The 27,086-nt window shown below is 49.8% G+C and overlaps 1 protein-coding gene across 3 annotated transcripts; it reads left to right on the top strand.

Moving 5' to 3' along the window:
• The first annotated feature begins 3,113 nt into the window (after positions 1–3,113).
• Ogdhl (oxoglutarate dehydrogenase L) lies at positions 3,114–26,298 on the top strand. 3 transcript variants are annotated; one of them, XM_076834428.1, is made up of 22 exons: positions 3,114–3,317; positions 4,992–5,156; positions 9,273–9,375; positions 9,788–9,903; positions 10,275–10,429; positions 11,280–11,426; positions 12,061–12,151; positions 14,652–14,831; positions 15,200–15,328; positions 16,815–16,994; positions 17,356–17,508; positions 18,036–18,138; positions 18,623–18,751; positions 19,747–19,897; positions 21,044–21,171; positions 22,001–22,179; positions 22,678–22,749; positions 22,869–22,994; positions 23,106–23,178; positions 24,481–24,644; positions 24,807–24,961; positions 25,738–26,298. In XM_076834428.1, the coding sequence occupies exons 1-22, from the start codon at positions 3,114–3,116 to the stop codon at positions 25,859–25,861; spliced, it is 3,027 nt and encodes a 1,008-aa protein (XP_076690543.1). In that variant the 3' UTR covers positions 25,862–26,298. The 3 variants fall into 3 exon arrangements, with proteins under 3 accessions (XP_076690543.1, XP_076690545.1, XP_076690546.1); XM_076834430.1 differs by lacking the exon at positions 4,992–5,156; XM_076834431.1 differs by lacking the exon at positions 16,815–16,994.
• Positions 26,299–27,086: the final 788 nt, after the last annotated feature.

Raw genomic sequence — 27,086 nt, 5'->3', positions numbered from 1 at the left:
CGGACAGCAACAGACGCAGGGCAGGGATTGGGCGGGGCGTCAGTGGAGACGTCACGACGCGAGAAGTCTCTGGGGCGCGCACTCGCGGGCGGCCGCGTCACGTGACCCAGGTAATTGGCACTGCGTTCCCTGCACCCCATTGCACAGCCCCTTGACCTGCAGCCTCCGGACCGCGCTGCAGCGCCGACCCCCGCCCACCCGGTGAGCGCGGCTGCGCGTCCCCTTCCTGGTCCCTGCGCCATCTCTTGGGTTGTGTTGGGAGACCGGCGCCTCAGCTCCAGTCTCCCTGGTCCTGGAGAGTCGCTGCCGGCTGTCCTGAGCCGGGCCCTGTCGGGTGCGCGGGGGATGGGGTGGGGGTGGGGGGGTGTCGAGTGGAGGCGGAAGTAAGGGAGAAATAGAACGTGACCTTGCCTCCGCCCTTGGCTTACCGTGGCTTTCTGGAGGACCCCCAACCTTTTGCGCGCGTTTGATCTGGCGAGTACAGAATTTCGTGTAAAGGAGCGACGCGCCAATAGTAGGGTTTCAGGCATCAGCGCTGGGCTCCTGGGTCCAAGGGCTACTGACTACTTTCTTTACCTTTCATGACCTGGGGAGGGGCTTGCTGCTCAGTGCCCTCCCAAGCAGCCAGGACCGCCAAGGGTCACACCAAGGTGGGGGAGGGTCCAGTGTTGTGTACCTATTGGGAAATTCAGGGAGTTTGAAGTCCCAGGGCCTCATGGGGTAGGATCCTTATAGACAGTTTTAACTGCGATCTCAGTTCCCAGACAAGAAAACTGAGGTTTCTAGAGGCTGAACTGACCTGAGGAAGTGGACGAAGCCAACATGGAAGTCTTTCCCATCCTCTGGGAGATGGAGGGGGAGGGGCGAAAACCTTGAGGCCCCAGCAGGCAACCTAGGCTTTAACTGATCTCAGAGGGCCCTACTCTAACACCCCCTTCCACCCTTAAAGATGGTTTTAACTATGGTCTCAGTTCCCCAAAGAAGCCCAAGCCCTACTGTGCAGCCCCTCCTCACCTTTTCCCATTTTTGGGCTTTATCTTAGGCCCTTACTCTCTGGCAAAGAAACACCCCCCCCACACACACACACACCTGCTTTCTCTTGGGTCCAGCAAGCTAGAGTTGAGGTTTATTCCTGAGCAAAGCCCATCCAATTCTCAGAGCATAAAGAGGGAACAAAGAGAATGCTTCCTAGCTTTGAGGTCTTGGGAAGAACCCCTCTTCTGACTTCTGTTAGCTGATTTTTACAAGGGGTACATTAGGAAGCAACTCTCACTTAGGCACCTGGACAGGACCTTGTATGTAGGAGCCTTAGTGGTAGGGGTGTCTGCAGTAGTGTTTCTGAGATTGGGTTGGTGACACTGCCCGGGAGGTGGGGGGGACAGCCCCAGGAGCTGCCCCACACAACTCTTCTAGTTGGCAGGGAGCGCACAAGGTGTCTGACTCTCAACTGCTTGCCACTGCCTTATATAGTGTTGAGTAGGGCCTGGCAAGGCTGACTGGGGCTCTGGCTGTAGATATTGAATGTTCTAGGGCTCCTAGGTCTGCAACCCTTCCTTGGGTAGGAGCTGAAGTGGTATGCTGGCTACCTGCCTGCCCAACTGGGTGAAGGCCACATCAGTGTCCATCAGCTGCCCCAGTGTTCTTAAAACTGGGTGTTCCCACACTGGGCCAGGCTGGATACAGCCAGGCTTTGTTCCATTCTGGCCCGAGTTCTCCTATTCCCTATGGGGGTGGGGCTTGGGCTGTCAGCAGAAGCAGCTTCAGCCAGTGGAAAGTACATTGCCCATAAGAGAAATCTGGGGTGACATCTTGATTCTACAGTTAGGAAGACACAGGCCCTGTCACCAGCATAGCCTCTTCTTCCTCAGTTTTCCTGTTTATAAAGTGGGGCTGACAGGGGCCCACAGTGGTATGCTGAGAGGATCAAGTGAGTACTGTGACTGCTCCAGGACCAGTGCTTCCTAATAGTCTGCTCTTTTTTTAAATTTTCAGAATGGATGGTCTTAGTGCCTAGTTTCCTTTGCTGTGTGTGGAACAGGGACAATAAAACCTTCTAGTTGTTTGGGATCTTGTGGTACTCCAGGCCAGGAGCTCCTCGGCAGGCTGGGCTGGTGCAGCCCCACATTTGCCAGATAGAGCAGGGGTTGTAACCCCCAACTATCTGACCCTTGAGTCAGTGCCTTGGAGAGATGCTACTCTAGGGAGAGCCAGCCCCAGGGGCCCTCATTGTAGGGCCTGGCCATAGTGGCTGATGGTGATGGGCACACAGCCCAAAACTTTGGGAGCTGAGCATGTGGGAGGGAAACTTGAGGAACTTGGGACTTAGAGCCCTACTAAATTCACTCAATATTTTTGAGTTTTTAATTTTTCTACTGTTTAGACTTGTTGCTGATGACCTGAGGAACCCGCCCTTCCTTGATTGAGGAGACCCTCCCCTCTGGCTCACGTGAGTTTGCTAGGAGGTGGGAGGGCCATATCCTATCCTGCAGTGGAAGTTGAACCCTTTTATAAAGTCCAGGCAGTGGGCTTCTAGTGGCTGGTGAAGCTAATAGAAGGGATGGGTGGAGGTGAGGGTGGAGGAAACCTGGTGGTAGAGCATGCCTTCAGGGACATTGGCTCAGGGTCCAGCATAGGCATGACCTGGTAACCATTATGCCTCAGAATGTGTGTTTTCTGGGTTGCTGAGCCTTGGAAGGGACAGTAGTCTTCTTCCTACCGTGGGGGCCCTGGTGGGGTAGTTCTGGTTCTGCACACCCCTCACGGGCCAGGGCTCCCTACACATTAGCAAGTCCTGCTCAGTATCCAGGCAGTGGTTGGACTAGGGCAAAGGAGGAGCTGGGTTGGGATGAGTAGAGCCCAGTAGGGCTGGGCTTATGGATGTTCAGTGTCTCTTAATGAGGTTTACTGAGCTGGGCCTTCCTGCTAGACAATGAACCCAGGGGGTTGGAAGATTATCTCATTTACCTCTATCTTATGGCCTGGACCAGCCCCCAACCCACTCCCTGCTGCCCCCATGGGACTGAGAGGTGCTGATGAGTGAGCACATGGTTTTCAAAGCCTTCCCCTATCTTGGTCCTATGGTTTACACCTCTCCTTCATCATCTATATCCAGAATGAGTCAGCTAAGGCTGCTGCCATCCCTGTTCGGGGCACAAGCCACGAGGTTCCTGGCTGCACGGTACATCTCAGTGTTCAACTGGCGTGGCAGGTCTTCTGAGTCACCAGCCACCTTCCCTGGAAGCAAAGGTGGAGGTGGCTCCAGTTACATGGAAGAGATGTACTTTGCCTGGTTGGAAAACCCACAGAGTGTTCACAAGGTTGGCACCCGCACCTTGCCTGCTGAGTGGGAGGGAAGTCTCTGGGGCCTATTGTGTTGGGGGTAGTGGAGAGAAGCAGTCTGCTTGCTGTGTAATCTTGGATGAGTTTCTTTTCTTCTCAGATCCTCAACTGTCCTTGTTTGTTAAAGGGTCTGTCTTCATGTAGAAGAGGACAACTTCATGCCTCCCTGCTGATGAACTGGCTGGGGGAAGAGGTCTTGCTCTAGAGGTCCTGATAGTGCCTGTTCAGTCATACCTGAGGCATTCACTGCCCCACTAATATGCTGTACTCTCTCCAGATACCCTCTCATGTGGAATTAGGCCAAAAAATGTTTATAGGTACATGATCAAATAAAACAAATACCATTTGATGGTTAAAAAGAAGTCAATCAGATAGCAGGGTGAAAAGTGAACTTGCTTTCTCTCCCCTTCACTCACATTTTTCAAAGGAAAGTGAACAGACACATGATCCAGAGACAAGCAGTATGAAAAGCCCCAGAAAAACACCCTTCCAGTCCATCACCAGCTGATCAGATCCTTTTCAACCCATTTCCTTAACTTTCTTTATATAAACTTATTGCAGACATAATTGGATTTTGTCCCCCTTTTACACAAAAGTTGTACATAAAATTTTTTTGCTGTTTGCTTCTTGCTTTTTCATTTGGCAGTCTGTCTCCACATCTTTCCATGTCAGTATGTGAATAGTTTTCTTGTGCTTTTTTTCTAGTTGCATAGTATTATCTTGTGTGGGTGTGCCCTCCCTGTCCCCAGTAACAGATATCTGGTTCACTTCCAACCTGGTTGTCATGAACAGTGCTGTGGTACATACTCTTGTATGTGTATAGCTATCTGTAGAAAAGATTTCCCAAAGTGGAAAGGTTGGGTCCAAGATTATCTGTGTGTGTGATTTTGGTGAGTATTGTTAAATTGCTTTCCACAGAGGTTGTTCCAGTTGATTTTGCCACTGGCATTGTATGGAAGTGAGCAAAGGAAAACAATTTTACATGTTCTCCTAGAAAACTGATAGAAGTGTCTGTGTATAGGCACATCGAGTAGCAAGCCACATATCCTCTTCTGCTTTGTTCTCCTTAGAACATATCTTCTTGGTGATATTCCACATTCACAATAATGAATGCACTTTCATCTTTTTTAACACTGCATAATCCTCCAGATTCTAAAATTGATCTGTTTAGCCATTTTCCTGTTGATGGTCATTTAGGTTGTTTTGTAAATCACAGCCCTGCAGGAAACATCCTTGTGTATATACCTAGTGCACATACTTGTGCAACGCCGGTGGAGTAAATTGCTAACAGCAAAATTGCTGGCTCAAAAAAAGAGCCATGGAGGTGTAGAGTGTCTGCTTGCCACACTGCCTTCCAGAAGGATCTCTTTAAACCAGGGGGTGAAGGCATGTCACAACTGCTATCACAATCAAAGCCCCTGAGCCACAACTTATAACCTTCTCTGCCCCCACTCCATCCAACCAAGTCCTAAGAAGAAATGGGCTCTAGGTGAGGGGGCCTCAGCTAGCTGAGAAGGGTCTGTAAAGCAGAGCCCTGAGAAGACCCTGAGAGCTGTGGTCCCCCAAGGATGCTCCCTGGGACCCAAACTGGGTCACCCCTGAGTCTTCCCAGGCACTAAACTGGCTGTGTTCTTGCTTTCTTCCCTGCCAAGTCCTGGGATAGCTTCTTTCGGAAAGCCAGGGAGGAAGCCTCATCTGGCTCTGCTCAACCACAGCTTCCATCTGTCATCCCTGAGAGCAGGCCCACAGTCTCTGACCGGACCAGCAAACTGGTAGAGGACCACCTGGCTGTGCAGTCCCTCATCCGGGCCTACCAGGTATGGACGGACAGCCAACAGGGAGGCTCCTGGGACTTGGCTGGGTGCTGAGGGAAAGGGTCTCACTTGGCTCCAGTGTCTTCTCAGAGAGCCCTTCTTGAAGTTTGCTACCAAATACCATCTGCTCCTCTGGCTAGTCACTGTCACTTATCATTCAGAGCACTGGGTTATTTTTGTGCATACTGATTAGGTGGATTGTCATCTGTCTTCTGGAATGTTGTCTGCCTTTCCCACACCAGGCCCTCAGTACCTAGAGGAATACTTAGTAAGTAATCAATTCCACTCACTTGAATGAGAGGTAAGTGCATTAACCATCGTTAATGTCAGTTTTCTCATCAGGACTGGGTCCAAGAGGACAGGGATTGATATTCAGCAGGTGCTTCATTAGCATTTGTGGAATGAATGAATAGTTCCGGTAAACAGTTCTTCCCTACCAGCTGCACATTCTGGAGACCTTGGCTTTCCTGTGTGGGGTCCCCAGTCTGGGCTCCTCTGTCAGAGAGTTCTGGTGATCTGTAATCTTGGTATTGACTGAACAGGGCTAATTGGATGCTGTTCTGGGCATTCATGCCATAACAAGTGTAATCATTGGGGATTTCTGTGGGAACTGGTGGCAGGAGGCATTTTGTAAGGGAAACTTGACATGCAGAGGGTGATGCTAGGGGATCCTAGATGTCTGGGCAGAGACTCCGTGGGAGGGAGCAGCAAGCTGCTACAAGGGCTTGGGAGCAAAGATGCATTAGCAAATGGAAATGATTGCTCTGAATGAAAAGCCCTGTATGGGAGGGAAGTAATTTCCTTGTGCACCAGTTGTCCTGGATGGAAGAAGGAAGGTGAGCAGGTTGGGCCCCCTCACTGGCCTGAAGACTCATTGACTGTGGCCCACCAAGCAAACAGCAACTGCTTGTACTGGTTGAGCATCATTAATCCAAGGAATCTAAAATACTCCAAAATCTTAAACTGTTTGGGCATCAACATGACACCACAACTGGAAAATTCCACACCTGACCTCATCTGATGGGTCTGTCAAAACATAGACACTAACAATGTTCTTCAAAATCATTTTTAGGTCCTGTATATTTGAAATATAAATTAATTTTATGTTTAGACATGTGTCCCATTCCCAAGATATCTCATTGCATACATGGAAACATTCCAAAAAAAGAAAAAACAAAACAAAAACCCCGAAATCCCAAACACTTCTGATCCTAAGCATTTTGGATAAGGATGCTCAATACACATTGTGTTTTTTTGGCTGGTTGAAAGAAGCAGAAAGTGATCTAACAATTGACTTTGACAATGAAGCACATGGAATGCAAAACTGTATTAAATACAATAACCTCCAGAGTGCTGCTTGAGGGCCTTATATTCTAGCATAGGTATTTTTTCATTTGCTCTTAGCCCCTGGATTCAGGCATTGTTACTTTATTTACTGGTAAAGGTCTATCTAAGGTGGAGAAGCAGGGTGGCTGCAGGCCCCAGCCTCTTGTGCCTGACATGGGTGAGTTCCTTCCAGGAGAGCTGTGGCCCCATACTTCTTCAGCAGTGAATAGCCATGTGTAATAATTTCTTAGATCCATTAATTCATTAGGAATTACTAATGAATATTGTTCTCATTCTGTCTTTCCTTGTTTATTACCTGACATATTCTACCAGGAGAAAATCCCTTTGTCCACCTGGTTTATTGGGAGATAAATATTGTCTAAGAAAGGCAGAGTGGCACAGTCCTGTAATCCTAATGACTTGGGAGGCTGATGCAGGAGGATCACAAGTTCAAAGCCAGCCTCAGCAACTTAGCAAAGCTCTGTCACAAAATATAACATAAAAAGGGCTGGGGATGTAGCTCAGTGGTAAAATGTCCCTGGGTTCTATCTCCAGTATCCACCACTCACCCAAAAAAGAAAGACTCAATGTTTGTTTTGTATTGACTGATTTCTAAAAATATGAAAATTATATCCTTCAAAGGTGACCAATGAAGGCTTTTCCTTTTTTTTTGTATCACTTGAATACACAAATTTAAACATATTTCAATTAGTTGCAGATATTATACATATGGTTGCTTAGGAAGTGTCCATATTCTCAGCCCTAACATGTTTAGCACACCTTTGCTTTCTGGTAGAACAAGATGCCAAAGTTCAGAATGTACATTTCTGCTCAGCCCTAGAATCATCTAAGTCTCTGTGGAGTTCAGAATGTTCACTGGAATTGATTTGGTGATTTCAGTGGTCAGAGCCAGGAAATGTGCTTGCGTGCACGCGTGTGCGTGTTTGTGTGTGTGTGTGTCTATGTGTGTTCAGAAAGATAACATGTGCTGTCAGTTTATACTGATGTGTCTTCATACTTCAAATGCAGGACTCAGGATTTGTCCTTGACCTCATCAATCTTATGGCACCATCTCCTTCCAAAGATGCCAAAAATAGATGTTCTGAAAGATGCCAGCACAATGGCTTATTTGATTTTCCTACAACCCACATGCAATAGTCTTAGAATAATAATGCTAACTTGCTACTACTGGTTGGTTATAGAAAGCAGTTTATGACTTTTTCCCCTGTAGTTCTGTTTGTCTTCAGGGAATATTCCATTAGGTAATTAGAATAGTTCTTCTCTGTATATTTATGCCACTAAGTAGATATCTTTATTCATTTGTTTCATTTTACTTTCAGTTTTTAAAGCTGAATTTTGCTTTATAACATTGTGTAATGTTCCAAAGTCAAATCTTCAAAGCAAGATATATTCTTAAAGTCTGGCTTCTAGCACTCTTTCCCGTTTTGTTTTATCCCTATAGATAATAATTTTTTTTTTATTTTATGGTTTTCTTATTTTGTGATTTTATTCTTCTGATGTGTGTGTTTATGTGTTCATACACAAGTGCATATTTTTACTGGTATGTCCTCTTTCTTGGATAATGGGTGATTCACCATACACACTTATAGAATTTTGCTTTTCCTAACAGTATTTTGTGGAGACTAACTCATATGAGCAGAAAGGGATTTCCTCATTCCTTTTTTTTTTTTTTTTTGGTACCAAGGATTGAACTCAAGGACACTTAACCACTAAGGCACATCCCCAGTCCTATTTTTGTATTTTATTTTATTTATTTATTTTTAAAACATGATTTTTTAAAATTAATTTTTATTGTTGGTTGTTCAAAACATTACATAGTTCTTGATATATCATATTTCACACTTTGATTCAAGTGGGATATGAACTCCCATTTTTACCCCGTATACAGATTGCAGAATCACATCAGTTACACATCCATTGATTTACATATTGCCATACTAGTGTCTGTTGTATTCTGCTGCCTTTCCTATCCTCTACTATCTCCCCTCCCCCCTCCCCTCCCCTCTTCTCTCTCTACCCCCTCTACTGTAATTCATTTCTCCCCCTTATATTTTTCCCCCTTTCCCCTCACTTCCTCTTGTATGTAATTAAAACATGATTTTTTAAGTTTATTTTTTAATAGTTTTTTAGTTACAGTTGGACACAATACCTTTTTTTTTTTTTTTTTTATTTTAATGTGGGGCTGAGGATCGAACCCAGCACCTCACACGTGCTAGGTGAGTGCTCTACTGCTGAGCCACAACCCCAGCCCCCCCTATCTTGTATTTTATTTAGAAACAGGGTCTCACTGAGTTTTTTAGGGCCTTGCCAAGTTGTTGAGGCTGGCTCTGAAGTTGTGATCCTCCTGCCTCACTTCCTGAGCCAGTGGGATTACAGGCATGCACCACTGTGCCTGCCTCCTCATTCTTTTTACAGCTCTATAGTACCCCCCTGTTTGGATTTCCTTTGTCCATATGCTAGACACCTGTTGATGAATTGTTGGGAAATTTCTAGAATTTCACAGTTACTAATAGAACTATAGTGTATATCTTTGTATATAGGTCTTTTTCGAATTTTTCTAGCTGTATATTGTACCTTTAAACAGGTGAGCTGATACCACCTTGGTGGCTGATGCTGAGGTCTCATAGACAACCGCATTATGAAACCTGGGAGATCTGTGGAAACTTGAAATCCTGAAGCTGAGAGTGAGGGGCTGGGGCTCTGAGCATCACTCTAGGTGAAGGTCTGCTTAGCTGAGACCTAGCCTGGCATGGCCCTTTTCCCTCTTTCCAGATCCGGGGCCACCATGTGGCCCAGCTGGATCCCCTGGGCATTCTGGATGCAGACCTGGACTCATTTGTGCCTTCTGACTTGATCACAACCATTGATAAGTTGGGTGAGCCTTGCAACCCTTCCCTGTTGTCCTGGCAGTGACTGATCAAGCTGGTGCTTATGGCCCATTGCAGGTGGAGGGGTCTTATGCCCTATAGGGCAGTCTGAGCCCACTGCTTCTGGGTCCAGTTAGCTCCTTCTGACCCTTACTCATCTGCTGTATAGTATCCCTGAGAGGGATGTGTTCCTATTTTCTCTAGCTGGTACACTGCCCAGAAAGCAAGAGGGATTTGTCCAAGCCCATTCTCATGGTAACAGATGTGCTCTAACTCTCACCTCCTGCTTGCAAACAGACAGTTTTTGAGCTTCTAGACTAGACCTGGAAGGAGGTCTGAGGAGGTCTGGGGATGCTGCCCTTCCTCTTGGGCCTGACCTCCCTCTTTCTTCCTCTCTGCTATCTGTGGCTCCTTTCCCAGCCTTTTATGACCTGCGGGAGGCTGACCTGGATAAAGAGTTCCAGCTTCCCACGACCACCTTCATTGGGGGCTCTGAAAGCACCCTCTCTCTGCGGGAGATCATCCGGCGCCTGGAGGTGAGCCCAGGCGTGTGTACCCAATGGAACTCTCTGGAGCATCTGAGGAGAGAGGGACGGCCCTCTCTACCTTTTCTGTTCCAGATGCCAGGGCAATTGTCCCTGTTCCTGGCTTCTCATTAAGACTCTTCCTGGGCTGGGCGTGGTGGTGCATGCCTATAATCCCAGCAGCTGGGAAGCTGAGGCAGGAGGATCAGGAGTTCAAAGACAGCCTCTGCAAAAGCGAGGTGCTAAGCAACTCAGTGAAACCTTGTCTCTAAATAAAAGACAAAATAGGGCTGGGGATGGCTCAGTGACCAAGTGTCCCTAAGTTCAATCCCTGGTTACCCCTGCCCCCACACAAAAAAAAAAGATCCTTCCTGTCCCCCTAGACTACCTACTGCCAGCACATTGGCCTGGAGTTCATGTTCATTAATGATGTTGAGCAATGCCAGTGGATTCGGCAAAAATTTGAGACCCCCGGTGTGATGCAGTTCTCCAATGAGGAGAAGCGAACCCTGCTGGCCCGGCTTGTGCGCTCCATGAGGTTAGTACCACTCCAGATGGATTGCCCAGTGTAGTTGGAGGGGCCTGCTCATGGCCTCAAGTAGGAAACGAGGAGGTGCCTGGCAAGGGAAGGCAGGACTGGTTGGCCTCCTCTGCTGGCAGTGGGGAGGCCCTTAGACAGAGCTTTGGAAACAGGTGCTCACTTAGTTTGGCCAAGAGCTGGTCCAAGAAAGAGCCAGGCAGGTAAGAAGGAGTAGGACTCTAGGAAAGCATGGTAGCAGGGGACACTCTGAACAAGGGCAGAAGTAACTGGATGTGGCTGTCGGAATGTTTGGGCAGAAAGCTGTCCCCGTGTGAAGTGACTATAGTGGTGCCTTATGGTGTGTGGAGGTGACTTCCTGACTGGGGTCTCAGAAGCTAGGTCCTCCCATGAATGCAGGGGCTTAGAGAAGCACCTGGCCCAGGTGTTGGGTGCCAAGGGACTTTCTGAGAGGTGAGATGTGGCTGGATTCTGAATTCTGCTGGGGAGGTGGACTTTGAGGTCTTGGGGAGAAAGTGCTTGGCAGTGTGGGCAGGAGAGTAGTGGCAGAGAGCAGGTGGGGAGGATGGCCTGTTGGGGAAGTTGGGTTCTGAAGAGGAGAGAGGTGGCATCTGGGAAGGTATGGGCAGGAGTCTTTGGTGACCTGGAAGGACCTTCAGCCTGCCCTGACCTTGTGCTCCTTGCTGGGTGGGAGTGGTGTGCTCTGCAGGAGTGAGTACTAGATCATATAGTAAGAAAATGACTTTGCTCTTCCTTTGTCCTGGGCACCCAGCTCCTGTCGCTAATGAAAAGCCCCATAAGCCCCACCCCTGTCCCTCTCCATCCCTTCCCTTCCCTTTTCCCCAAGCAGGTTTGAAGATTTTCTGGCCCGGAAGTGGTCCTCAGAGAAGCGGTTTGGCCTGGAAGGCTGTGAGGTTATGATCCCTGCCCTTAAGACTATCATTGACAAATCCAGTGAGATGGGGATCGAGAACGTCATCCTGGGGATGCCACACAGGTGGGGCTGCCTTCTTTTCTATCGTTAGCTTTGTCCGTTTTCCAGGCTCAGGAGACTGAGTTGGAAGGGATGAGATGGAAATGAGGGTGTAGGTAGGGTCTTTGGGTAAAGGCGATCAGACTGGTAGCTTCTCAGAGACCCTAGGTCTGACTTCATTCCAAGAAGAGCCAAGTACTTGGCCAAAGCACCTGGGGCTGGGGATTAGTCAGGTGCTCTGAGACTCCCTTTCCTCTGACCATGTTGCTCTAGTTCTTGGGAGGGGCAGAATTTTGTAAAGGTATGCATTGTGCTTCTTGAAGTTCCTGTGGACATCAAGTGGAGGGCACATCCCAAGGACGTGAAGGCAGGACCTGAATAGGTGGCCCTGGGTTGGCATTTCCTAGAGGGAAGGTGAGATGAAGGTGTCTATCCCAGCTATAAAGTGACTACATGTCTCCCTTGATGAAATTTTGGAAAGCTTCTTCACCAGCAGTTTGTATGACCAGAGTCTGTGGGACGAGGCACTACTAAGGTGGATTACCCCCCTCACCTGACTCTGTTAGGTCCCAGGTATACAAAGGAGAATGATGTTGTTGGACCAGTGGGGGAAAGTGGCATTGGTGTCAGGTAAGAACCAAGCCCTCTCTGGTTCCAGGGGCAGGTTGAATGTGCTGGCCAATGTGATTCGCAAGGACCTGGAGCAGATCTTTTGCCAGTTTGACCCCAAGCTGGAGGCAGCAGATGAGGTGGGTGCATGCCCTGGTTACTGTGTCCCTGAGAGGACCTGGTATTTAGGAGATGGAATAGGGAAAGGCTGGGCTGAGAGCTTACAGGTGAGATAGAACTTGACATGGACAGAAGTGGAGAAGAGTGGAAGAGAGGCTGCAATATTTGATCCCTAAGGCTTTTGGGAACAAGTGCTGTCATGAGATAGCTAGGAGGGCCCTCTGATAATCTGGGCCAACCTCCTGTTTCTAGCTAGGGAAACTGAGGCCTAGAGAAATGCAAGGACTTTACAGAAGTTGCTCACTTCGGCTTATGTCTGTGCCTCTGTCCCCAAGTCCTGTCCACCAGCCTGGAAGGGCCCCCTCACTTGTTTGTTTGCCCAGGAGAGTCTTGGGAGGTCAGAAAGTTGCCTGTGGGGGTCAGCCAAGGACATGCTTTCCTACTCCCACTCGCTCCTAGCTGGCATGTGTATTGTACATGCTGCACACCCAGCCGTGGCCATGCTAGCCCCTCAGTCCCTATTGCTTTCCCCCTTTCCTCTGCCCTCTGCCTCGTTCAAAGTCCTGCTTGTTTCTCCTTTTGGTGGCACTGCTAGTCTTCTGGGTGAGCCTATCCCTCCCTCCCCTGAAGCCTCTGTGTTCATTTGCCCTCAGTACTAGTCTCTGGCTTTCTTCAGCCTGCCATGTGTGTCTGTCTGTCTGTCTGTCTGTCTGTATCTGCATGCATGCATATCAAGTTGCATATCTATTTTCCCCTCTAGGGCGAGGATAAGAACCTTGCCTTTAAAACCCCAGTATCCAGTTCCACAGGTGCTTGGTTTGTTGAAATAAGTCACAATAAATGTGACTGCCCCAAGGACATTGAGTACATTGTACCGAATAGGATCCAGAATCTACATCTGCTGGCTCCCAGCCCAGGGTTTTTCCAAAGTCCTGTTCATTTTACTCAAGCACCTTGAACTCTCTAAGCCTCATTTTTTTTCCTTTGTAAAACTGAGATAAAAGCATCTGCCCCAGTGTGGTTGTGAGGAAATGAAGAGATTATGATGGTGCTGGTGGTCTGTGTGCATGTGTACGTGTAAAACTTGACTGAGGATAAGTTTTTAAAGAATTTCTAAATTTTATATTGAAAAAAATATGAGCACTGTTTTCTTTTTAAAAAAAGGTAAATTACAAAAGAAATACGAGCATTGCTTAAAAAAGGTTTACACAATGAGAACGTTTTCTCTGTGAGACCCCATTCCTTTGGCCAGTTTTTGTGTGTGTGCTTATGTTTGTTCTGAGGTATGTGCTTCCAGAATGTTCCATTCAGACACAAACACAGTTACTCCATTACAGCCTTATTTGTAAAAGGCCACAGGAGCAGCCTGTGATGCCACTGGCACCTTGTTGTCCCCACATACAAGGTTGTCATTGTTTTATACCAGCACGTGTGTGACACCCCAGGCTTCTTAAAGCTACCGTGTCCCCTGCAAGGGCATTAGGTTGTTGTAATGAGTGTCCCTGCACATGTACAAAAGAGTACATTGGTTATATGGTGTCTGAGAAATGCAGTGGCCAAAGCTAAGGAGGTAGGATCATATGACCCTCTGGGGAGCTTGCAGACATGGTGTATGCCTGCTGTGCCCCTGTCCTCACATACACTCTTGGATCTTTCTGTCTTTGCCAATATAAATAACAAAATGATTTCATTTAGACATATCTTTGTTATGAACTCAATTGAATATCTTTTCATATGTTTTTGAACCATTTATACTTTTTGTTCTGTAAATTCTCTGTCCTGGTTTTCACTCTATAGGGCTTTTTGGGTTTTATCTTATTGATTTGTAAAAGCACTTTGCACTTTGAGGATACCAGCCCTTTGCCTACACTTGTCTTGTAAGTATTTTCCTCAGCTTGATTGTTTTCTCCTTAGCATGTGCCTGTATTTGCTTCTCCCACCCATGACAAGTTAATTCCTTTTTAGCTCTCTTATGATTTCTGGACTTTGAATATCATTTAGAAAGTAAGCCTTCCCTTACTCCCATATTGTAAGATACGTCTTATTTACCTCAATACTGCTGTGGCTTTGATTACTTTGGTGTGAGGAGTGAGGAAGGGATTCAGTTCTGGTGTTTTCTAGAGGCCTGGTATATGGACATAGCTCTGTTATGAGCTGCTCTTCATTCTCTGTGGTCACTACCTCTTGATGGCCCTTCTTCTTGATGCCTTTATCCTTTCCCATGCTGTGGTCATTTAGGTTGAGAGGATGATAGTTGATAATGCAGAGGGGGCTCTTATGAGAAAGTGGCTCAGGGGCTCCAAGCCCCAGGAGGAGCCGACCTTTCTGCTTTAGCTAGCCTAGAAGGGCGAGAAAGGCAGTGTGACCAGGAAGAAAGGTGGTTCAGAGACAGCATAGACTTCAGAGGAAACAGAAGCCATGTAATGTCCCAGCCCAGCATGGGCTTGAGTGTCTTCATCTCCCTCAACCTGTTTGGCATGGGGTGGGGATAGGTTCATCATGTTCTACCTTGACCTTCAGGGCTCTGGGGATGTCAAATACCACCTGGGCATGTACCATGAGAGGATCAACCGCGCCACCAACAGGAACATCACATTGTCACTGGTGGCCAACCCCTCCCATCTGGAAGCTGTGGACCCTGTTGTACAGGGGAAGACCAAGGCAGAACAGTTCTACCGCGGGGATGCCCAGGGCAAGAAGGTGTGCTCCTAGCTAGGCCTGAAGGTGTTCCAAAGAACACCTTGACGGTCAGGTCCCAAGGGTGGGGCTATAGGGGACTGGTTCTGGAACTTGGGCTCAGATGACCTGGACTCCAGGGACCTAGGCTCAGATATCTTGACCCCAAGAGGTTGGGGAGTGTCCTGTGAGGGCTAGTCCCTGAGGGATTATGCTCTGGGACTTGGGCCCTGGGGGGCTAGATGCTGGGCCCTGATGGGAGGGCCTCTGAGGACCTGGGCCTTAAGAGGATGGACAAAGAGGACCTGGGCGCTGGCTCTTCATGGTAGAGGAGTCAGGGATACTGTACATCCTGGGACATAGGCCCTGCTGGCTCACACCCTGTACTGCAGGTCATGTCCATCCTTGTCCATGGGGATGCTGCCTTTGCTGGACAGGGTGTGGTGTATGAGACCTTCCACCTGAGTGACCTGCCTTCTTACACCACCAATGGCACTGTGCACGTCGTGGTCAACAACCAGGTAAGGGGTGGGCTTCATGCCAGGCCATATGTCTGTCACTGGAGATCTAGGTGGTGGGTTGGTGGGAACAGTGAGATACCCTGGCTGTCATCCCACTGTCTCACTGCCCTACCACTTACTGGCATGCAGTCTCAGGTAAAGTACCTGATCCCCAACCCACATGTCCTGATCTATGAAATTGGTAGATACATTTGTGTGCACACATGTATGTGTATGTGTGTGTATTTGGCCTTCTGTATCTGTAGGTTTTGCATCCACAGGTTTATCCAACTGAAGCACAAATAATTGTGGCTGGGCCAATATAGTGTCACACACCTGTAATCTCAGCTACTCAGGAGGCTAAGGCAGGAGGATTGCAAGTTTGAAGCCAGTCTGGGAAACTTAGTGGGACCCTGTCTTAAAATAAAATAAAAAGAAGGATGGAGATGTAGCTCAGTGCATGAAACCCTGGGTTTAATCCCCAGTACCAGAAAAAAAAATTTTGAGGAAAAATTAAACCTGTACAGAATATGTACATGGTTTTTTTCTTGTCATTGTTCCCTAAACAATACAATGTAACAAGTATTTACACAGAATTGACGTGGGTATTATAAGTTATTTAGAGATGATTTAAAGAATACAGGAAGATGCGTGTAGGTCACACACAAATATGATGCCAGTTTATTTAAGTGACTTTGAGTGTCCAAAGATTTTCCTGAGAGGGTCCTGGAACCAGTCCCCCACAGATACCAAGGGACAACTGTACTTAGTACAGAGAACGTTGAAAGGAATACAATATGGAGGCTGTGTGTGTAATAAGATGTTACCTTTAGCTTCACTTGAGCAAGTTGGTCTCAGATCACAGTGTCACCTGCCTTTTCTTGAAGGCAGCTGTGGTTAATAAGAGCTCATCTATGAGCTTAGAGCATTAACTGCCTTATTTACAGTGCCATTGGATCTTCCTTGGGTAAACCTGCAGGCAGGAATTTAATGAGCCCTTTTGATAGATGAGGACACTGAGGCTTTGGGAATTGAAGTATGTTATCCAAACTTGTACAGTCACTTGCTGGCACACTGGGTTTTTCCAGGCCTGTGTTCGTCACTACTAACATAGAGAAGTGACGGATGGAAAAAGAAGCAAGCGTAGCTCTCCTGGTGCTCTGCTGTCCCTGTGGGTGTTGCTATCATGTCTGACCGTGGGGCTGTTCGCTATTATGCTTCATGTCCTATATTCTAGGTACCCTTGATGGACCCTCCAACCCAGTTTCTTGACCCACTGGGTCTCTATTTAGCTCAAAGTAAATAGAAACTGGGGCTCAGGGTGTAGCTCAGTGGTAGAGTGCTTGCCTGCCATGCACCAGGCCCTGGATTCATCCCCAGCACTACAAAACAAACAAAAAAAGGGAACCACTGGGTGCAGTGGCACATGCCTGCTGTCCCAGGTACTCATTACTATTACTAAATAATAATAATAAAGAGATGCTGCTGGTTTTTTCTGCTCCTACAGATTGGCTTCACCACAGACCCCCGAATGGCCCGCTCCTCACCATATCCCACTGATGTGGCCCGAGTGGTCAATGCACCCATCTTCCATGTGAATGCAGATGACCCAGAGGCTGTGATATATGTGTGCAGTGTGGCAGCTGAGTGGAGGAACACCTTCAACAAAGATGTCGTTGTGGACCTGGTGGGTCTTGGGGACTGAGGCCAAGGCAGGGTGATGGCTCCTCCTAGCAATGCTAAGCAGGCCTGATGGGTTTGGGGTGCTAAGGCCAAGGCAGGAGTGAGTGGCCTGATCCCATCATGCAAGGCAGACCAGGTCTTCCAAACCTTCAGCACTAAGGGCTAGGACTGCTTTTTAGACAGGTTTAGTGCCACTAGGACCTATCTGTGTGCAAAGTCCTGGGTATGGGACATTTGTTTAGTGATAGGTGATAATGGAGCTTTCGAGAGCTTCAGAGTCTGCCCTGCCCGGATGTGACCCTGTTTTGCAGTGACTGCTGAGCACACAGCCTGGGCAGGGACTGAGCCCCCAGCTTCCCCTGCAGGTTTGTTACCGGCGGCGTGGCCACAATGAGATGGACGAGCCCATGTTCACACAGCCACTCATGTATAAGCAGATACACAGACAGGTGCCGGTGCTGAAGAAGTATGCAGATAAGCTCATCGCCGAGGGAACAGTCACCCTGCAGGAGTTTGAGGTAGGCACATGGGCACTGGGAACAAGTCTCAGATAGAACTGGGTGGAAACCTTGGAGTCGTTACAGATGTCACCAGCTCAGTACTGGGCACAGAGGGTTTAAAGAAGTAGTCAATGTGGTCCTTGTCCCCAAGAGTCCCCAGTTAACAAAGTGCACAGAGAACTAAGTACACAGTTACAGCTGGGTAGGGTGCAGCAGGTGCCATGATGCAGGAGAAGCCCAGCTTCAGGCAGGATTCCCAGGAGGCTTCCTATAGAGGGATCCCTGAGTTGGGTTCTTCCCCCAAATCATCTATAGACATGTTGGTCCTTCCACCTTCAGGGAACTCAGAGCAAGGGCTGTGAAGTCTTTCCTGGTTCTTCCCTCAAGCCCCTTACTGAGCATACAGCAGGCCTACCAGGCCTGGCTATAGCCATGAGGTTCCTACAATCCAGGAGGCAGAGAATTCTAGAACTTGATGGCTTATGAGTCTGAGCAGATGGAGCCTCTGACTGCCCTGGGCATTGCTGCCTCCATCCTGATTCCAGGAAGAAATTGCCAAATATGACCGTATTTGTGAGGAGGCATATGGAAGGTCCAAGGATAAAAAGATCCTTCATATCAAGCACTGGCTGGACTCACCTTGGCCTGGTGAGTTAATGGTGTATGGCTCAGTGATCCACCTGAGCCTTGAGTTCTGGTACAGGGATAGGACTGAAATGGCATTGGGTAAAAGCAGTCACTGCCCAGCTAGACACTGAGGCTGTGTCCTGCACACCCCCAGGCTGTGGGGGCCCCATTCCTGAAGGTCAAGGTAGGTTGGGGCAGAGGGGTGACCATGTATAGCTAGTGGTCACATGTGCTCCCTGGAAAGGAAGGGTTGCTGGTGGGGAGCTCAGAGGGCTTCCCTGGAGGGGCGGGGCTGGGTCAGATGTGACCCAGACCCTGAGGAAAGTGTGGGGCAGGTACAGGAGTACAGCTGTGGCTCTTCATCTGCGGTAAGTCCCACAGATGGTCCAGAGCCAGCCAGTGTGGGTAAGGAAGCCGTAGGCCCCTTAGTCCTGGGACAGCAGGCTGACCAGGGACATCAGAGCCTTATTGCTATCCAAATGTGAACAGTCTCTGTCCCTCTCAGGCTTCTTCAACGTGGATGGGGAGCCCAAGAGCATGACGTGCCCCACCACAGGCATCCCTGAGGACGTGCTGACCCACATTGGCAATGTGGCCAGCTCTGTGCCCTTGGAGGACTTTAAGATCCACACAGGTGAGGGTGCTATGTGGTCTCCAGTGCAGTCATTGTCCCAGACCTAACATCGTGCCCTGTAGGGAGGTGGGTTGGGACAACAAGGGAGACTGCATGGAATGTTCCTGCTGAACCCTTGGTGGGTTTGAGCTGCTCCTGAAGTCCCATTTGTGCCTCTGGGATGCCCTTGATCATAGCTTCTTTCATGGTGGGTGTAGGGAGTTGAGCACATGTGGATGCCATTGCAGCTCCATGCCAGGGACCAGGCTCATTTTGGGCCCTTTGGGTTTTCCAAACACAGTTGCTGGGGAACATGACCTTGGCCAGGCAGAGGAGCAGAGAAACAGGGGCTTCCATGGAGGAGGTGGTGGGGCCAGGACTCTGCTGGCAGGAAGGATGTGGGCCTGCTGCTGGCATGGGCAGATGCCTAAGGTCAACACCATAAATCCCTGGCTAATGAGCCTGGCTAGCACACCCCTTTCGTTTGGATGCTATGGCAGCTGTAGGGCCACTACAACTGTAATAGGGTAACTGCATACCTTCTGACCAGCCCATTAGAGTTTTAAGGAAGCTCCCTCACAATGTGCATGAAGCCAGGCATCCTGGGGCACCTGCTGATGATGTGAGCGCTCCTCTCTGTGCACAGCACAGGGTGTTTGTACATGTACCAGACTCAATCCTAAGTCTCTTGCTAGGCATGTGATCTTGAATTCATGACTTCCCTCCTCTGAGCCTCAGTCTCCTCACCCACCCTCCCTGTAGGGTTACTGTGAAGAATCCTGACTCAGTGCATGAGTATCTGGGACTGGCTCCTTGTTCCCACAGAGAGGGGTTGGCTGTTTCAGGTTGGCCTATTGTACTGGCTAGAAGCTGGAGTTGGGGGCCGGCACTGGGCCCTCCTGCAGCTTGCCAGTACCCTGCTTTTACGCTGAACACTTACCCCAGGACCTTTGCTTCAGCTGTCCCAGAATAGTTGACAGGCTCTGGAGGCCCTCAGACCCCCTTCCCTTCTGCAGGCCTCTCTCGCATCCTGCGTGGCCGTGCAGACATGACCAAGAAACGGACAGTGGACTGGGCTTTGGCAGAGTACATGGCCTTTGGCTCCTTGCTGAAAGAGGGCATCCATGTGCGGCTCAGTGGACAGGATGTGGAGAGAGGCACGTTCAGGTAAGGGCAGGGTAGGTTCTGGGTCCCAATCCCTGGGCATTGGTCATGTTCCTATAGAACCTATAGGGGAGCTCATTGCTCGGCAATGTTTGAGGTATCCCAGGGTCAGCACAGGAGATCTGGATGAGGGGCTGGCCTTTTGTCTTCTTCCTGGACCTGGTCTGAGGACCCAAGGAAGACTCCCTTGTCCAGCTGAGGTTTTCACAGCTAATCCCATTCGCATCCACAACTGCCAGCCAAGGCCGAGTTATCAGAGGGCTGCTGACTTCTCTCTGATTCCCCTGCAGCAGCTATGCAGAGCTGATTTCTTGGCCCAAGCTGGTGACTCATATCTAGTGGTCTGGTGGTTATCTCTGGTCCTAGGATATTTATTTTTATTTTTTGATGAACTGTGGTCAGACCAGCCTTCCCTATCTTGCTTGTTGGATCTCACATTTACTATCGTCAACATCACATTTTCCTGATTTGGGCCCCCAGCTGTTTCACATCCTTACTCAGTGCCATGTTGGCATGTCATGCTGGTGTGGCTTGCAGAATTCAACCAGCTATCTTGCTCTTGTTCTGGTTGCTCCTCTCTGCTGGCTTTGCTCTAGCCAGGGACCTAGGCAGCTGCTTTGCTGCCCCTTGGCTGCACATCGGCCCTTGCCAGGGTTCAGCCAGGTGGTCCTCTTCAGGTATCAGCCTCAGGTCCTGCACAGCAGTTCCTGCCTCCTTAGAGGTTGGACAGGGCAGGTGAGGTAGCAGAGGAGTCAGCAAGGTAACAGCAGGACAGTGCCCCAGAGGTGTGGCCTCCTGGGATCTCAGGTTCTTCCTTGCTTCTGGGAGGTCGGCAGGGCAGGTCTCATCGGGTCTCTGTGTGAGTGAGAAGCTGAAACTCTGGGAGGTGCCTTGACCTGAAAATCTTGCTCCCAACCCCCTGGTGCACTGTGTGGGCAGTGGGCAGGCCAGGGGCAGGCAGGGGAGGGAGGTGTAGAGGGGAGGAACCAGTGCGCTGTGGCAGCTGTCTTGTGTCAACATCTATGGGACCCTTCAGGTTTCATGGGGTATTGATGAAGGCTTGCCTGCCTCCGGCTGCCCAAGCTCCCCTGCTTTGGAATTGGTGCCAGCCCACCTGCCCTCTGTCCCTTTCCTGGTCTGTCTCCCCAGTCACCGGCACCATGTTCTCCACGACCAGGAAGTTGACCGGAGGACGTGTGTCCCTATGAACCATCTGTGGCCTGACCAGGCCCCCTACACCGTGTGCAACAGCTCCCTCTCGGAATATGGAGTCCTTGGTGGGTTAGGCAGGTCCTGAGATAGCTGGGGACAAGAGAGAAGCTGGGAGGGAGCCAGGGTTATGGCCTGGGAGGGCTGCAGAGCTCAGAGACTCCTGAGGGGGCAGGTACTGGGCTGCCCCCTACTGGGGACATGTGGGAGATGAGATTGTGTCCTATCCTGTCCCCTCAGGGATCCCAGTTGGAGAGCCTTGCTTGCCTTGTGTGGAAGGGGACTTTATACACCAGATCCCCTTCCCTGGATACCAGCCTTGGTGGGCTGGGACAGAAAGCCCAGTAGAGTCCATTATGGGACATGGCTACTGACTGGCCCTGCTGCCTCTGTGTTCCTGAGTCCCATCTTGCCTCCTCTGCCCTGTACCCCAGGAATCCTGCCATGGGCTCTGGTTCCCCTGTGTCTGCTATATATGCTTCCCCTCAGCTCAGCCATTGGCTAGCATGCTTCCTCCCTCACTCCTCTTCCCAGAGTTTAGCCACCCACTCTAGGGAGATGCCTCTGGGCCAAATCCTCCCCTTCCTCATCCACATCTCTGCACACATTTTTGGGTAGTTCTTGGCATATGGTTCCTGCTACCTCCCAGGTATCTTTGGCCTTGGCTTCTGGGCTAGTTAAAGCTAAGCCTATCCATGTATGATATAAGAGATGAAGGTGACGTGCATGTTGCCAGCTTCCAGAAGACCCATCCTGGCCTTTGAGTCCCAAGGAACCCCTGGGTTCTTCCTGGCTTCTTGGGAAGGAAGAACTTGGGTAGGAGGGCTGGGTTTCACTGGTCCGACGGCTGTTTGGTGACAGTATGCAGCAAGCCCTATCTTGGTGTCTTCTCTTTAGGTTTTGAGCTGGGCTACGCCATGGCCAGCCCCAATGCCCTGGTTCTCTGGGAGGCTCAGTTTGGTGACTTCCACAACACAGCCCAGTGCATCATTGACCAGTTCATCAGCACTGGCCAGGCCAAGTGGGTGCGGCATAACGGCATTGTGCTTCTTCTGCCCCATGGCATGGAGGGCATGGTGAGGACTGTGGTGGCTGGTGGCTAGGTGGGCTCTGGTGGGGATATCCTTGGCCCATTGCAGGGTTGAGGGGTTTCTGCCTTCTATGGCCTGGGAGCACAGGGATCTGCCTTATGGGGAGGGAAGGGAAAGGCCAAGACAGGGATGAACCTACCCCTTTCTGGCATGAGGTCTTACCCTCTCAGTCTCTCACCTCCCCCTCTGTGTGTCTGCCTCCTGGGCTTCTTTCAAGATGAGTCCTGACAGAAGTGCTCACTCACTCAGTGACAGCGCTGAGAAAGTGTAACTTATGACCTCTTCCTGCCACCCTGCACGCTCACACATGCTGGCCCTGGGTGGATCCCCTCTGCAAATGCCCTGCCTGCTCTTGCCTCACATTCCTGGTTTTTCCTTGTGGTTCAAGCTCCAGAGTGAGGGCACTTCCCTCAGGCCTTCGGTCCCAGAGGGGCCAGGCATGCCCTGTGTAGGTCACCTTGGCTATCTCTTATTTGCTTTCAGGGGCCTGAGCATTCCTCAGCAAGACCGGAGAGGTTCCTGCAGATGAGTAATGATGACTCTGATGCCTACCCAGTGAGTGCTCCTGCCATCTCCCAGGATGGGGGCCACCCTGCTGAGCCTTGGGGGGCCAGGGTGTGGGTGCAGCATGTGACTTCCTCCAGTCACCACTGGCCTCCTTCTGGTCTTTGCAGGTGTTCACTGAGGACTTCGAGGTGAGCCAGCTCTACGACTGCAACTGGATCGTGGTGAACTGCTCCACGCCGGCCAGCTACTTTCATGTGCTGCGCCGGCAGATCCTGCTGCCCTTCCGCAAGCCGGTGAGCTGAATTGTGCCTTCTCCCGTAGCACCTTTTCAGTACGAGGGTTGAATGTGGGAAGCCCTGGACAGGTGGGGACAGATGATTGCTGGGCATGTGTTTCCCTTCCAGCTGATTATCTTCACACCCAAATCTCTGCTGAGGCATCCAGAGGCAAGGTCCAGCTTTGACCAGATGGTGTGCGGTATGTGCCAAGCCTAGCAGTGTTGGGTGGCCTGCACTGGGGAGATGTCCTACGTGGGGCCCAGTGGCCTTTGCGTGGCATCTGCTTCTGGGGTTCTTCTGTTTTCCTTTCTGTCTGGGGCTCTATCAGCCCTCTAATAGCTCTTCTCCTGGTCCCCACAGGCCATGGGGCAGCTCTGGTCACTTGTATGGAGCTGTAGGGCTAGAGGTGTGTGCGATCCACCCTCCTTAGCCACCAGCAAGGCTGACCTGACTCTGCCAAGGTTGCTCAGAGGTGGGAGGCCAGTGGAGTGCTGCCTAGTTTGCTGTGCACTGTCATTCATTCATTAATCCATCTTTTCACTCATGAACCAAACACACATTACTGGCCTTGGGGACCTGGGTCCCCCTCCAGGAGCTCTCAGTCTTACTGACCTGGGGGGGTCAGATGAAGCACATGGAAGACCAGTGCTGAACTTGAGATGTGATTCCGCAGAGAGTCAGGGAGAAGCAGGTATAAGGCACTGAGGTTGGCAGAGTAGAACCCCCTTGGTAAACAGAAGAAGCACCAACTGGCCATAAAGGGCCTTAGTGGCATGGACAGGTATTGTTTTTTCCCTTGTGTCTGGGTGTTCCCTCCAGTGTGGGAAGGTGGCTGAAGTGGGCAGTTCACAGCTCCTGCAATGGGACTGGACCACCTGGGCTGATGAGCTGGTGCTGACCCTTCTCCTGTGGGACTGGCTGCAATTACCCTGTCTGCCTCAGTGTCCTCACTTGGGATGCAGTGATGCGGGGACACTGTAGCGGCTTCCTGAAAGGTTTTGCAACCTGCTTGATCTGGTGCATGGTGTGACCTCTGGCAGAAAAAATGGATAGGGCTTCAAGATGGGGCCTGTACTGCAGGTCTGAGGGGAAAAGAGGGCACAGTAGCTACTCGTCATCCAGTGTGGTGAATGGGGTGTCATGCAGGGAGTGGGCACCACTGGAGGTAGCAGGTCTTGGACAAATGATGATGCCATCAGATCAGTCTCCTGCAGAGGCCTGTACTTCTAATAACCAGCATCTTAAATATTGATGCTCCCAGGGTTCTGCCCATGGCTACAGTTCCGTCTCCACCCCTGTACTTGTGATATCTCAGGGTGTCCTCTGTCCCTTGCTCTAACTTTTGGATCAAGAGTTGCTAGTTGTAACCACAGGCCTAAGCCTGGGGTTAGACTCAGCAGCCAGGGAGAGCCTGGGGATGTTAGGGATCTTTTAGGAGCTTCTCTGTGTGTGCTTCTTTCTCTGTGTGCTCACGTCACTGCCATGCCATATTGGTCCCCAGGGACCACCTTCCAACGAGTAATTCCTGAAGATGGGGCTGCAGCACGGGCTCCTGAACAGGTGCGGCGGCTCATCTTCTGCACGGGAAAGGTGTACTACGATCTGGTGAAGGAACGCATCAGCCAGGGCCTGGAGGAGCAGGTGGCCATCACACGCCTGGAACAGGTGTGCCAAACTCCTCTAGTGATTAGAGAGACAAGCAAGATTGACTCACCAGCCCCCCAGCTCTGGGCAATGTACCAGGCAGGGCTGGGAGGATGGCTCCTGTCTTGGGAGCCCTGGGCACACTTCCCCTCAACTGTGCCCCATTTGTCCTTGCTTCCCCAGATCTCTCCGTTCCCCTTTGATCTGATCAAGCAGGAAGCAGAGAGGTACCCAGGAGCAGAGCTGGTGTGGTGTCAGGAGGAACACAAGAACATGGGATACTATGACTACATCAACCCACGCTTCATGACCATCCTTGGCCACACCCGCCCCATATGGTACAAGACTTGGGGGACCAGTACCTACCCTTGCTTCTGTTGGGACTGCCTGTGGCTCTGGGCTTGATGACCCCATCCTGGCTCTGCCTGTCCCATTGGCCGTGCTACTTGGAACTGGCCTTTATTCTTTGAGCCACATTTGAAAACCTGGGAGTTGAGCCCTGTAGTCCCTGCTGGCTCCACATGTTCTGACTGTGGTGGGTTAGCTTCCCCATCAGGGATGGAGCATCAGCAATACCACCTTTATACAGAGTAGACCTTTGTTTTTGTTCTGTAGCCAGAGCTGAATTACGGAACCTTCTGCATGTCTCAAACCTCCATCCTTTGAGCCTAGCTTCCTTTGTAGACTCTGTGAACTCTTTGTCTCTGCAGCAGGATGATGATAGGCTTAGACCCCATGGACAGATTAGCCCTCTGAGGTGCATGGCACATAGTAGCTACTCAGTGCTTAACATTAGCATCACATATCTTTGGGAAGATGGTAAAGGGGTATGAGAAACTCTAAGTCAAACGTGTGTTTGTCCCCAAAGCCTTTAAGTTTAATTTAACCCATTTGCTTTCTTCCTGGGCAGATCTAGTGACATAGAGAGGGCCGTTTCTCCTCCCTGTCCTATAGCTGGGTAGCTGAGTTTGCCCCAGGCCCTCAGCTCACTGGGAGTGGTGTCCAGACAGTTCCCACAGCTAGGCCAGCTCTCCTCAGATGTGTGCCCTATAGTCCTGGGGTGAGTGTGGGCTGAGGCCAGGCCCACCCCTCCCCTTAGCTGTCTCTCCTCCAGGTATGTGGGCCGTGACCCAGCAGCTGCACCAGCCACTGGAAACAGGAATGCACACCTGGTGTCACTGAAGAAGTTTCTGGATACTGCCTTCAACCTTCAGGCCTTTGAGGGCAAGACGTTCTAGAGACAGTCAAGGCCTACCTGGGTCTGGCTGTGGGATCAACTGGGGATTTAGGAGGCCTGAGAGGGGGAAGGACTACTTGACGCCCCAGGACCAACCATTCTTATGTAGCGATTGAGGCCAAAGAGTAGCACTGCTGGCTTCAGTACTATACCAACTTTGGCCTTCATGTTTATTTCAGAATCTGTAGGACTGAGAAAGTCAGAGGGGGTCTGATAGAAAGGATATAGTTCGAGAGTATTCCCCCAGTTTCCCCAAGCTTTCCGGAAGCTTTTGTGTTATTTCCCCATCTGTGTTGTTCATATCTCAAGACAGCCAACAGCGGTCCTTGTGTCACTCCCATCCTGGCAGACTTGGATGCCACTCACCCTGTCCATATTCATCTGTAGATTCAAAAGGAAGTTCGCTTTTGTGCTCTTAGACATGGAGATTTCAGCAATAACAAGCAGGTGAAGCAAAACCATGCCAGGTGACTTATGTATGCTCTGTTTTATGGGGCGTGTCCTAAAGGTATGTCAGCTTCAGTGTGAGATGCAGCCACAGCTCATGTGTACCAAAGTAGAAAACCAAATAACAGAAATAATAATAATAATAAAAAAAAATGCCTAAGAGAGATTTGCTGTTTTCATTTCATGTTGTAAAATCAAGAGAGGAGAATTTTGGTGCATTCTGGGTGGGGAGTGGGGAGAAAGAAAAAGATAAACATGTAGAGGACAGATTTTCCTCCAAGCACAAGGCATTGTTTGCAAGTCTTTGGCTTCATTCCTATCCAGCTTCTGTTGGCTTTGCTTCCCACCAAGATGCTGGGGAGCTGAAGTACAGAGACATTCTGCTTTCTACAAGTCATTTGTTTACTTATCCCCTTCCCAGAGTACTTTCTCTTTGTTAGATGCTCGGCACTGGGGTGTGCTGGATCTTCAAACTCAGAAATTTAGCTAGGTAGATGCAATTTTTAATTTTAATTAATTTATTTATTTTGGGTGCTGGGGTCAAACTCAAGGCCCTGTGCACATACTCTACTATTGAACTGCACCCTCAGTCCAATGCAAGTGGTTTAATTCTGAGTTAGGGGTTATGCTGGAGGTAAGTACAGAGTGCTGTGGGAGTCAGAGAAGGCTCCCTGAATGAGATGGTATTAAGAAAGAGAACTAAAGGGAGATGAGTCTCCCTAGAGAAGACCCAGAAATACCAACCAGGGGGTTGGCATGGGGCAACACAGAGAAAAAGA

This window comes from Callospermophilus lateralis, chromosome 15 (assembly GCF_048772815.1).
Source record: "Callospermophilus lateralis isolate mCalLat2 chromosome 15, mCalLat2.hap1, whole genome shotgun sequence".
NCBI lineage: Eukaryota > Metazoa > Chordata > Mammalia > Rodentia > Sciuridae > Callospermophilus > Callospermophilus lateralis.
Note: the sequence above shows the minus strand (reverse complement) of the source record. Positions and strands in the feature narration are given on the sequence as shown.

Excerpts from the sequence above, each read along its gene's own strand:
- Ogdhl (XM_076834428.1), top strand. The coding sequence starts at position 3,114 with ATGAGTCAGCTAAGGCTGCTGCCATCCCTGTTCGGGGCACAAGCCACG. Across the intron at positions 18,139-18,622 it reads GCTGGACTCACCTTGGCCTG|GCTTCTTCAACGTGGATGGG; the intron begins GTGAGTTAATGG and ends TGTCCCTCTCAG. Across the intron at positions 23,179-24,480 it reads CTTTGACCAGATGGTGTGCG|GGACCACCTTCCAACGAGTA; the intron begins GTATGTGCCAAG and ends ATTGGTCCCCAG.